The 13,076-nt window shown below is 38.4% G+C and overlaps 2 protein-coding genes across 4 annotated transcripts in view; one reads left to right on the forward strand and one right to left on the reverse strand.

Annotated features, from left to right (window-relative positions):
• LOC138815445 (carbonic anhydrase 7) overlaps positions 1-13,076 on the reverse strand; it is an 84,965-nt gene that overhangs the window by 68,779 nt on the left and 3,110 nt on the right. The window lies entirely within an intron of this gene.
• LOC138815444 (telomere repeats-binding bouquet formation protein 1-like) overlaps positions 1-13,076 on the forward strand; it is a 38,899-nt gene that overhangs the window by 23,326 nt on the left and 2,497 nt on the right. For 2 of the 3 annotated variants that reach the window (XM_070004868.1, XM_070004867.1), the window contains exons 14-17: positions 461-783; positions 3,836-3,900; positions 4,400-4,495; positions 8,567-8,716. In XM_070004868.1, coding sequence (XP_069860969.1) covers positions 461-783; positions 3,836-3,900; positions 4,400-4,495; positions 8,567-8,716 — 634 coding nt within the window. Of the gene's footprint in view, positions 1-460; positions 784-3,835; positions 3,901-4,399; positions 4,496-8,566; positions 8,717-9,294; positions 10,098-13,076 lie in introns of those variants that run through there. The other variant, XM_070004869.1, reaches the window with a different exon arrangement.

Here is a 13,076-nt window from a genome sequence, read left to right on the forward strand (position 1 = left end):
AGCACTGTTCCTGAGCTTTTTTGCTTAAGACTAGCATTCTACCACTTGAGCCATAACTCCACATCTGGCTTTTTGGTGATTAACTGGAGATTAGAATTTTATGGACTTCCCTACTCTAGCTGGCTTCAAACCACAATCCTCCAATTTCAGCCTCCTAGGATTGATTACAGGCATGAGATACTAGCTTATAATTTCATTCTTAACAATCTAAATATCTGGTATATCTTGGCCTTATTTGTGTGTACACTGTGAAATAGCTACATTATTTTTTCTATATGGTTTCCTTAATTGTCCTAGGACCATTTATTGAGTAAATTTACGTTGTCAATACAAACTATCCTTTTATCACTAATATTTTGACAGCTTTAATATTTTTCTTCATTGTTTAAAGGAAATATAAAGTGGGTTGTGAAGAAATGGATTATATTGGAATCATTTATTTGCCATTTTTACATTATAGGAAGAAATTCAAAGAAGAAGCTATGAGAATATGCCATTTATGAACAAGGAGAACATACTGAAACACCTCTATTCAGGTAGTACTGGAGATACCAAAGCAGAAGAAGATAAGAATAAAAACCAGCCTGGACAGTTTCAGAGTTCTCCATCTGGTGATGTCACATCTAAGGCTTGTGCCACTGATAACCGAGTGAAGACTCTGTTAAAGAGTACACATCCATTTAGTGGACAAAAGATGACTTTACGTAAAGTCAGTTCCAGCTGCAATCAAGGTTTACATGAGAAAACAACTTTTGACAAAAAGAATTTTGTTTATAAATCAAGGTATAGTTCAATAATTTTATCCAGTAAGCATTTATTGTGTGCTACAATATGCTATATTCTTAAGCAATAGGAATACAGAAATGATAAAGTGAGAGAAGGCTAACATAGGAAATATTTCCAGAGAAATTAGGATAAGGAGGTAAGTCCCACTTCTTCTAAGGCCTTGCATGTCATGTCTAGAATTTGGGGTTTTAGCTCACAGGATATGGGGAGCATTGAAGATTTTGAATTGAGTTGCATAATCATAATTGAATTTTAGAAAGTATGCTCAAAAAAGAAAACAGAACCCTTCTACCTGAAGTAATAAAGTTAAGAATTGATAATCTGTTAGCAAATATGGCAAAACCCAATTTGTAAATTTTTTGTGGTACTAGAGTTTAAATTAATGCTTGCTATGCTGGCACTTTCTACCACTTGATTCACTCCTTCAGCCCTATTTTTTTGCAGTTTACTTTTGAGATAGGGTCTTATGAACTTTTCTGTTTGGGCTTGTCTCAAACCACAGTCCTACTCTCAGCCTCCTGAATAGCTAGGATTGTAGGTGTGAGCTTAACTATGCTTGTAAATTTAATGAAAAAGGGAATGGGCTGTGGTGGTTTGTTCTTTTGTTCCCTGCATTTCATCTCCTATACTGTTCTTTCTCAGGTCCAGCCTGTGTTGTAACTTTTTTTTTTTAACCCTTTCTTGTGTATGTTCTAATAGTTGCTGTGAAAAGGAAGCTGTATTCTGGGTAGAATAATCTAGGTATCAGGAAGATGGGTTGTACAATCATCACTCCTTTTTTTCTTTTCAAGACCTTTTCTATGTGGTACTGGGGATTGAATTCACATCTTGTGCTTGCAAAACAAGTACTATATATTTGAGCTTATACTCTTACCACAGACATTTTCAAGACTTCATTTTTTGAGGGGGAAGGGAGAGATCAGTAATAGAGTTTGAACTCAGGGCCTTATGCTTGCTTGACTAGTGCTCTACCACTTGTGCAATGACTCCAGCTCAGGTTTTTGCTGGTTATTTTGGAGATGGGAATCTCATAGGCTTTTCTGTGCTGGCTGGCTTCAAACTTCAGCCTTCTGAGTAGCTAGAATTACAGACATGAGCTACAGATGCCTGACTTAAGACTTCTTGATGTTCTTTTTTTTTTTTCTTTTCTTTTCAGTTGTGGGACTTGAACTCTGGGCCCTAGGCACTGTCCCTCAGCTCTTCAGCTCAGGGTTAGCACTCTACCTCTTGAGCCACAATGCCTCTTCCAATTTTCTGGTGATTAATTGGAGATAAGAGTCTCAGGTTTTCCTGCCTGGGCTGGCTCTGAACTGTAATTCTCAGATCTCAGCCTCCACAGTAGCTAGGATTACAGGTGTGAACGACCGGCATTTGATGCTCATCTTAATTTGCTCTCTTGGGGGTGTGGAATTGCTTAGCTATGAGATATGTTCTTTGGCTCAGGCTTTTTGTTCTTTTCCCAAGATTTGCACCATATCCTTCTTTTACCTCAGCTATGTTATTAATATTAATACATTTTAAATACTTTTCCCTCCTCAATAGTACCTAATACATTTTAAATACTTTTCCCTCCTCAATAGTACCTTTATTAATATGTACACAGATAGCTCTAGCAATCCTTTTCTAATTTTCAAGATATTGCCTTTTCTATATTGCCTGTTATTATGACACTATAGTCAAAACTAATATTGTTTCATAAACGCTGTATTCGTTGTATTCATCAGACATACAATGTTTGTTATCCTGTCCCCTGTGTTCTTTGTCCCGCTGATTTTGTTGTTTCTTCCCTCATTCCTTCCTCCTTTCTTCTTTTTTATTATAATTACTTATTTATTGCAGTATTTGGAATTGAACTGTTTCTGACACTATCAGATAAATGATTTACCAACTGAGGCTCCCTGTTGTTGTTACTATGTTATTGTTGTTGTTGTCAGTCGTGGGGCTTGAACTTGGGTCCAGGGCCCTGTTTCTGAGCTCTTTTTATTTTATTTATTTTTATTTTTTTGGGGGGGGGGTCCAGTCATGGGGCCTGAACACTGGGCCTGGGCGCTGTCCCTCAGCTCTTCAGCTCAAGGCTAGCGCTCTACCACTTGAGCCACAGCGCTACTTCCGGCTTTTTTCTTTTCGCTTATGTGGTGCTGAGGAATCGAACCCAGGGCCTCAGGCATGCAAGGCAAGGGCTCTACCACTGAGCCACCTTCCCAGCCCGTTTCTGAGCTCTTTTGCTCAAGGTTAGCACTCTACAGTTTTGAGCTACAGCTCTACTTCTGGTTATCTGGTGATTAATTGGAGATAAGAATCTCACTGGGAACGTCCAAGCTGGATTTGAACCATGATCCTTAGATCTCAGCCTCCTGAGAAGCTAGAATTACAGATGTGAACCACCAGTCCACAGCTCTGTCATTCTTTTTTTTTTTTTTTTTTTTTTTTGCCAGTCCTTGGGCTTGAACTCAGAGCCTAGGCACTGTCCCTGAGCTTCTTTTGCTTAAGGCTAGCACTCTATCACTTGAGCCACATCACCATTTCTGGCTTTTTCTATATGTGGTACTGAAGAATTGAACCCAGGGTTTCATGAAAAGCACTATACTACTAAGCCACATCCCAGCCCCTGTTATTCTTTTTATAATCCTTTTCTTCCATATTTCTCTGGGCATCAATATTATTACTGTCTGGAGAACTGTCTAATTCTAGTTCTAGAAACCTGATTGCAACTGTTACAAGGGAGGCATGGAGGGAGGAGGGATGAAGGGAGGGAGAGAGATTGGTTTTATTTTAGCTCATAGGTTTTTTTTTTTTTTGGCTCATGGCTAGTTCAGAATGGTGGGGGATGGATAATCCCCTTCAAGAGCATATATCAGTGACCTGAAGATCTGCAAGATACCACCTCCTACAGGCCTGGGGAACAGGAATTTTTAATATATGGACTCTTGGGGACCACAGTAGATTTTAGTAGGTCCTTCTGCATGCCATACACTCAGTGTCAAACCACTGCATACACACACAAGACAATGTCTTTACTTCAGCTAATTTGGTACTTCTTTTCTTTTAGTGACCGTGTTTTTAAATATCCAATTCATGTTGTCAGAAATAAAAAGCAGCATTCGCCAGTAACAGGTATGATTTTTAAATGTTTCATCTTTGTTTTCCAAGAACAGATGACTGATACAATTAAAAATGTACAGTGGCTAGGGACCGGTGGCTCATACCTATAATCCTAGCTACTCAGGAGGCTGAGATCTGGGCAGGAAAGTCCAAACAAGGTGGAAATAGAGCTGTGGCTCAAGTGGTAGAGCATTAGCCTTGAGCAAAAGAAATTCAGGGACAGTACCCGGGCCCTGAGTTCCACACCCAGGACTAGCCCACACACATAAAAAAAAAAAATGGACATTGGTATATCATCCTGTAAAGTGTAAGTCATATTTAATTCTCATTTTGGTGTAAATGCTTCACTCAGCTTTCACTGATAACCAGAATTTTTTTTTGTTTATCTACTAGGATGATTGAATGTATAATACTGAATTAAAACTCATGAAAGTACTGAGATTTCAGAAATCTTGTAAATGTCAAGGGCCTTTTCATTAATCAAAAGTCTTGCATTTTACAATTTTTTCAGATCCATTTACATTATGCTCAGACATAATAAATAAAGAAGTTCTCAGTTTTCAAGCAGCTGACAGTTGTACCAAAATATTAAAGTATAGGTGCTCAGGTAAATATTTTTATTACAATTATTTCATAATTAAAATTTTAAGGGTTGGGGGTGTGGCTCAAGGAGTGCCTGCCTAACAAGCATCAGGCCCTTAGTTTAAACTCTAGGACCATCAAAGAAACAAACATAATTAAAGCTTTTTATATTAGTTAACTAGATTTTATAATAGCTCTACTTTTATAAATTAAGTTTCATTTCCTTTGAAGAAATTAGAATGTAGAGCATGAAATCGTTCAAATTAATATTCCTTTTCTGTACCAGGCTGAGATCCAATGTTTGTATATACTCACCACTTCAATTTTTTACTCTTGTCTTTTGTCACAACTCATCGTCTACAAATTTAATTTTATTGAGATAAACGTTTTATGTGTTGCAGAGAAAAGAGACAGGTATATATTCTGGATTATGCTCTAAATATTATAGATATTATATAATATCTATTTTATATTTATATTGACATATTAATGTTCTAGTGTCCTGTTACCTATTTTTTTCTGTAATAATTCCAGTAATTATTCCATAGTTTCTGTTCCTTCACACCTTAGTATTTCCTCTTTGTTCATCCTTACTACTGCACTCTGCTCTATGGAAAAAATTCAGGTATTCTATGTTTAGTTCCAATGTCATTTTTTTTATATTGGATGAAGAGATTTCTTCTATTATTCTAAAGTTAATGTCAAGTCATAATCTGAATCATATCTTGTCTTTCAATTTAATAATTACAAAAGCTTATTTTTATCTACTAATTCCTTTTGTTTCAACTTAAACTGTGTTCATATTTCCTCATTTAAAAAATGAATGATCGGGACTGGATGTATGGCTCCAACAGTAGAGTGCTCATTGGACTTAATTGTAAAAGCCAAGTGAGAACCTGAGGCCCTAAGTTCAAGTCCCATACTGGGAAAAACTGCTTCATGATTTGCTATTGAATCAAGGATTCTTACACTCTCCTTTCTACCTTTTACTACCAGATTCCTGTCTTGTTCCTTCTTTTTCTTTTTTTTTTTTTTTTTTGGGGGGGGGGTCCGGTCATGGGACCTGAACTCTGGGCCTGGGCGCTGTCCCTCAGCTCTTCAGCTCAAGGCTAGCGCTCTACCACTTGAGCCACAGCACCACTTCCGGCTTTTTTTTTCTGCTTATGTGGTGCTGAGGAATCGAATCCAGTGCCTCACGCATGCAAGGCAAGCACTCTACCACGGAGCCACCTTCCCAGCCCTGTTCCTTCTTTTTCAATGCATTCATTCCCTTCTTAACTCCTGGAAACCTGGTGCTTTTTTTTCCCATTCTCTAAATTTGTAATATTAAAGGATACTTGAAGCTTCTTTTTTGGTGCTGTGGCTCAAGTGGTAGAGTGCTAGCCTTGATCACAAAGAGGCTCAGGAATAGTGCCCAGGTCCTGCGTTCACAACCGACAGAGGGGAGGGGGGAGAGAAAGGAAGAGAGAGAAAGGAAGGAAGGGAGAAAGGGAGGGAGGGAGGGAAGAAGGAAGGAAGGAAGGAAAAAAGAAAGGAAAAAAGAAAAGGAAGAAAAAGAAAGAAAGAAAGATCCAGTCACGTGTGGTGGTATATGCCTGTAGTCTACCTTTGTGGGAATAGTTAGGATCAGGAGTTCCAAACCAGCCACAGAGCCTAACAGGCCACACACATTTGAGCCGACTTAGGCTACAGTAGGAGATCCTGTCTAAACAAAATAAAATCAGCTGGGTTCTGGTGGTTCATATTTGTAATCCTAGCTCAGGATACTGAGATCTGAGGATTGCAGTTTGAAGCCAGGTTGGGCAGGAAAGTCTGTGAGACTCTTATCTCCAATTAACTACCAAAAAGCTGGAAGTAAAGCTGTGGCTCAAATGGTTAGAGTGCTAGCCTTGATGGAAAAAAAGAAAGAAAAAAAAAAAACAGGGACAGTGCTCAAGACCATCACCAATATATCAACACTGTGTGTGTGTGTCTCAAACAATCGAGAAAGAGAGAGAGAGAGGAGAGAGAGAGAGAGAGAGAGAGAGAGAGAGAGAGAGAGAGAGAGAGAGAGAGAGAGAGAGAGAGAGAGAGAGAGAGAAGAGAAAGAGAGAGAACCAGAATGAGGGAGAGAAGGCAGACATTATCTGCCTCTTAATACAATATAGTGAGAAGCACACAATGCTATCTACCTATGGGGAATCCTGCAGAAAAATCATTAAGCTTGAATATGATATATCATCTAGATATGATTACCACCAAAAAGCCAGAAGTGGAGCTGTGGCTCAAGTGATTTAGTGCTAGCTCAGGGACAGTGCCCAGACCCTGAGTTCAAGCCCCATGACCAACAAACAAAACAAGAACTGAACTTACATATAGATCACTTCTTTTCAATATTTTCCCTTAATAGAACTAGACCAACTTTACCTCTTTTTCTTTTTTGTAGTGGTACTGAGGTTAAACTCAATGCCCTATGTTTACTAGTTAAATGCTCTACCACTGAGCTGTACCCTTGAGCTCTCTTTCCTTTTCCCTTTCCTTTTGTTGTGTTGGGGATTGAACCCAGGAACTTTCAATGTGTTAGGAAAACACATTGGAATATACTTCATACCTTTTTAATTTTTTTTTTTTTTGGATCCGGTTGTGGGGCCTGAACTCTGGGCCTGGGCGCCATCCCTCAGCTCTTCAGCTCAAGGCTAGCGCTCTACCACTTGAGCCACAGAGCCACTTCCAGCTATTTTCTTTATGTGTTGCTGAGGAATCGAACCCAGGGCCTCATTGCATGCAAGGCAAGTGCTCTACCACTGAGCCACCTTCCCAGCCCCCTTTTTAATTTTTTAAAATGTATTTAGGGCTGGGATGTAGCTCAGTGGCAAAGCACTTGCCTATCAAGTGCAATGTACTGGGTCCAATCCCCAGTACCAAAGAAGAAAAGACAAAAACAATAGTTAAATCCAAAAATAATTTATTACTATTATGAAAGAGTGAATGTGTGCATGTGTGTAGGCATGCCAGTACTGAAGCTTGAACTCAAGGCCTTGCCTTCTTGCTTGCTTTTTCTCTCAAAGCTGGCATTTCTACCATTTGAGCCACATCTGTACTTCTGGCTTTTTGCTAGTTAATTGGAGATGAATATCTCATAGACTTTTCTGCCTAAACTGTCTTCAAGCCAGGATCCTCAGATCTTAGCCTTCTGAGTCATTAGGATTTTATGTATGCACCAATAGCACCTGCCTTTTAAAAAATAAATTTTATTTATTTATTTTTTTTTTTTTGGGGTCCGGTCGTGGGCCTGAACTCTGGGCCTGGGCACTGTCCCTCAGCTCTTCAGCTCAAAGCTAGCGCTCTACCACTTGAGCCACAGCACCACTTCTGGGTTTTTTCTTTTTGCTTATGTGGTGCTGAGGAATCGAACCCAGGGCCTCATGCATGCAAGGCAAGCGCTCTACCACTGAGCCACCTTCCCAGCCCCATAAATTACTTTATTGTAAAGATGCTGTACAGAGAGGTTACAGTTACATGAGTAAGGTAATGTACATTTCTTGTCAAACATTGTTACCCCCTCCTTTGTTTTTTTTCCTACTATCCCTTCCCTCTGTCACTTTCCCCCTTCTCCTCACCGCAAGTTGTAAAGTTCATTGCCAACATAGTTTCTCGTGAGTATCATTGTTGCAATGGGTCATCCTGTGTCCTTGTCTCATTGACTCCCTTGTGCTTGGATTACAGATGTGTACCACCAAACTCAGCTAATTTTATTTTTGAGATGATGTTTGGCTAAATTGCCCAGGCTGACCTTGCATTTACTATCCTACTGCTACAGCTGCCTGGGTAGTTGAGATTACAGACGTGTACCACCAAACCTGGTTTGGTTGCTCTTTTTCTATATTGCTATAACTGTTCATACTTCTATCCCAACACTTATTTCATTGATATGCATGTATGTTTTTATTTTGTCATTTTTTGGGTTTTTAAGATTTTTTATTAGCATACATAGATTTCTTAAAGTATTTACAAGTTTCTGATTTTACTTAAGTTACCATCATATAGATAACTGTTTTCATAGATTTATAAGTGCATTATTGACATCTATACATCACACTATTTTGTTTTCTTTTAGGTTGCATATCAGTAGGAAAACCTCTAAATAGCCGAAATTTTAGCAAGCTCTTGCGTGCTTGTCCATACCAATGTGATCGACACAAAGTCATTGTGGAAGCTGAAGACAGATATAAAAGTGAACTAAGGAAATCATTTATCTGTAACAAAAGTAATTAATTCCATAGCTTTAAGACTGTAATTACAGTTATGCCTTCTAAGCCATCATTAAGATATTAAGTATATTTAAAAATTTAAGGATAAAATAATGTTGAAAAGAAAACATTTTGCTGGGCATCAGTGGCTCATGCCTGTAATCCTAGCCACTCAGGAGCCTGCAATCTGAGGATTATGGTTCACAGCCAGCCCAGGCAGGAAAGTCCATGAGACTCTTAACCTCCTATAAACCACTTAGAAAACTGGAAGTGGCATTGTGGCTCTAGTGGTAGAGTGCTAGGCTTGAGCTAAAGAGCTGAGGGACAGTGCCCAGGCCCCAGAGTTCAAGCCCCATGACCACAAAGAAAAAAAAAAAGAAAGAAAAGAAAACATTTCTTAGCAACCGGTAATTTATGATGTACCTGGGAGAAGATTAGAAGATTTAGTTTCTGATGGCTTAAAATTTCTTCCTAATCTAATTATTCCTACTAGAAAGGTTGGGGAGAGGAAATAACCATACTAATAGAATTCATATACTTATGAGTTCTTCAGATTGGTACTCTAATTCTACTAAATGTATTCCATATTTTTCAGAAATTCTGCTGACCCCATGTAGAAGACAACAACTCAGTAGCAAATCTGCTATCCCTGGAGAAATAAATGAACATATTTAATTTTTAAGTCAGCTTAAATATCACAGACTTCTAAAAAAAGATGTACTTGTTTTTAGTTCTCACCATCAATAGCTCTTTCTGTGATAACCCTTGGCTCTGATGAAGATTATATTTCCTAAGAAAAGAGACATCTCCCATTTGTTTGTTCACTTGCTGTCTGCCATCTGGAAAGCAGCAGGAGGAAAACAACCTTTATTAAGTACCTACTATGTGTTAGATGTCTTATAAATGTTGTTGCCTCTAATTCTTATAAGTTAGAAATAGCATAACTTAGATACATTACAAGCTTTTTCTAGAAACCCTCATTCTATTGTCTGGATCAATTCATATTTTCAGAACAAATTTTCCATGTACAAGTACTCCAGAGAGACTTTTGATCATAACTCCAATGTGTCAAACAGTCAAAATTGAAGCAAAAAAGTGCTTCTTAAATAACTTATTGAAATTTTAATTTAACTGTAGGGTTAAGACTTCAGGCTTATCACCATTCCAGATTTATCAGAGAGTTTGAGAACCTTAACATTTTCTTCTAATCATCTGAAGTTAATACTAACTACAGGAGTAGGAATAAACAATTGAGTACATTACTTGTCAGAGTCATCAGAAATGAGTAACATCAAATGGGAGAAAATGAAGGAGGAGGTAACATTTAGAAAACAAATGTACTCATTACCTTACTTATGTAACTATAACCCCTCTGTACATCACCTTTACAATAAAAATAAGAAATGAATACCATCAGTAGAGCTACTCTGATATTTATCATAGAGTTATTTGAACTGAATTCATCCAGGAAACATTTTGCTTCACATGACACTTCTATGGCTATTTTCACTGCCAAAACCTCGAAAGGAACTTCAGACTTTAAGTCTCTTTTCTAGGTTAAAAATTATATATATATATAAAGTAAGTACAGTATCACTGTGGAAGAGCTTGTTTTTGTTTTTAAGGTGGTATTGGGGTTCGAACTCAATGCCTTGTACTTTCTCAGCAGGCACTCTACCACCTGAGCCATACTTCTAACTCTGCCAGTTTTTTGGTGGTAATGGGGGGTCAGTTGTGGGGCTTGAACTCTGTGCCTGGGTACTGTCCCTCATCTCTTCAGGTCAAGGCTAGCACTCTACCAACTTGAGCCACACCACTTCCTGTTTTCTGGTAGTTAACTGTACATAAGAGTCTCATCCACTCCTGGGCTGGTTTTAAACCATGATCCTGAGATCTCAGCCTCCTGAGTAGATAGGCTTACAGGTGTGAGCCACCAGCACCTAGCTAAACCCTGCCCTTCTTTTGGTGGTTATTTTGGACACAGAATCTCATCTTTTTCTGCTTAGACTGGCTTTTAACCACAATCCTCAAGCTCCTAGCCTCTTGAGTGAGTAGTTAGGATTACAGGCAAGAGCCTGTTTTTGTTTTTTGTTTTTTTTAATTTGCTAAGCTCAGAGACACAAATGGTACAGGTTTCATATGCAAAAGCTAGATCTAAAATACACTAGGATATGATAAATTATGCAGGACTATAGGCATTCACACAATTAGACCAGAGAAGGATACTTTTAGGAGAGAGACACAAAGGCACAATACCTGTGTGCTTCTAATCATATAATAATTATTGAAGTGAACTGCAGGAAATGGAAACAAGATTTTTTTTTCTGTAGAAACCCTGGGTATTTTGTTCCACAGAGATATGTTGCACTTAGAAATTGGTTTCTTGCTACTCAGGAGGCTGAGATCTGAGGATCACAATTCAAAGCCAGCCCGGGCAGGAAAGTCTGTGAGACTCTTACTCCAATAAACCACCAGAAAACCAGAAGTGGTGCTATGGCTCAAGTGGTAGAGTGCTAGCCTTGAGCTGAAGAGCTGAGGGACAGCATCCAGCCTGTGTTCAAGCCCCATGACTGACAGAAAGAAAAAAAGAAAAAGAGAGAGAGAAAGGAAGAAACAAAGAAGAAAGAAAAGAGGTTGTGTTCTTCACAGGACTTGACACCAAATTACAGACATTTTCAACATGACTTCAAAACAAAGATGTAACAACTAAAAATATTCTATAATCCCTTTACTTAGATAAAACCATCTCTAGAACCTCATGAATGGGCATAATTTTGTTATACATTAATTATACAGTGATCCTAAATACTGTTAACTGATATTTAGCTCATATATAACCATCCACTAATAATTGGACCTGCTTTTTTAGAATTTACAAGGCATCCTGAGAAAGTATTAATTTGGTTTGTCTTATGTATTTCAAAGCAAAGTCTGGCATTTTGCCTTCTCATTTCCTCATTTGGGTAAATTTCCCCTTTTTATCAGGACATTTCACTACTCTTCATTAAAGTATAGTTTGCACTGAAATTTACCCCTATTATTTTTTAGGACAGACCACTGTAATGTGGGAGCATTAAACATTTTCCCAAGGCTTTCTTTAAGGATGAGTTGGTATCTTGAGAGAGTCTGAAAAGTAAGAGTTTTGGGAAGTAAGCCCTCTTGCCAGTTTTTTCTTGCTCCCCTAATACATAGTCAATATTATAAGGAATACTGATGAAGCTGGAGAGGGGCGTCTTGAAGTACAGAGCCGTTTGCTTCCACCTGGCTGCCTAGTTATTCACTATAGAAATCTTTGAGAGTTTACTAGGAGTCAGGGAGGTGGCAGCCTCAATAGAAGAGGGACCTCTTATATCCCAAAAGTTATCACTTAGGGTTGGAAAGGTGGCTTAGTGGTAGAGTCCTTGCTTTGCATGTATGAGGCCCTGGGTTTGATTCCTTAGCACCACATAAGCAGAAAAAGCTGGAAGTGGCACTGTGGCTCAAGTGGTAGAGTGCTCACCTTGAGCTGAAGAGCTCAGGGACAGTGCCTGGGCCCAGAGTTCAGGCCCCACAACTGACAAAAAAAAAAAGTATCACTTAATAGCCCTGATGATAAGCAGTTAAAATCATTTAGCAAGAGAAGCTAAAAACTATTTCTTGGATAAGTAAAATGTGAATATTCCTCTATGTAATCTCTCCAAAGGAGGGAATAATTTCTTTGATAAATTTTGAGATAGTTTTTTTCTCTTAGTATTTAATGATCATCTACTATGTCTCAAATACTATTCTAGCCATTTGGGATGCAGTGGTGAACAGACTTGTACAAAAGTTCCCGCTCTTGTGGAGCCTGCATTGTAACTAATGCAATTAATAATAAGACATTAGTTACACTGCTTTCTTAGCCTGGTAAGTTCAGCTGAGAAGATTTTTTTTTTAATTTAATTTTATTTTATTTGTGAACATACTGTACAGAGGAGTTACAATTACATGGGCAGGATAATGCATACATTTCAGCTGAGAAGATTTTCTAAGGATGACCCTTAGAAAAGAGTAGCCTCATCTACCTACAATGATTACATGAGTAAACAATGAATAAAAAAAAAAGCTTAAAAATATCTCCTCCAAAAGAGAAACCTATTTTTCTAGTAAAGATCAGAGGAAAAGAATTATTTACCATCCATGTATTCTTTGTACACTAGAAATTGTCCCTTAAAAGCAGGTAATAAAAAAAACTTCATTAAGCCGGGCGCCGGTGGCTCACGCCTGTAATCCTGGCTACTCAGGAAGCTGAGATCTGAGGATCGTGGTTCAAAGCCAGCCGGGGCAGGAAAGTCCATGAGACTCTTATCTCCAATAAACCACTAGAAAACTGGAAGTGGCGCTGTGGCTCAAGCAGTA

This window comes from Dipodomys merriami, unplaced genomic scaffold (assembly GCF_024711535.1).
Source record: "Dipodomys merriami isolate MVZ:Mamm:240054 unplaced genomic scaffold, mDipMer1.0.p SCAF_64, whole genome shotgun sequence".
NCBI lineage: Eukaryota > Metazoa > Chordata > Mammalia > Rodentia > Heteromyidae > Dipodomys > Dipodomys merriami.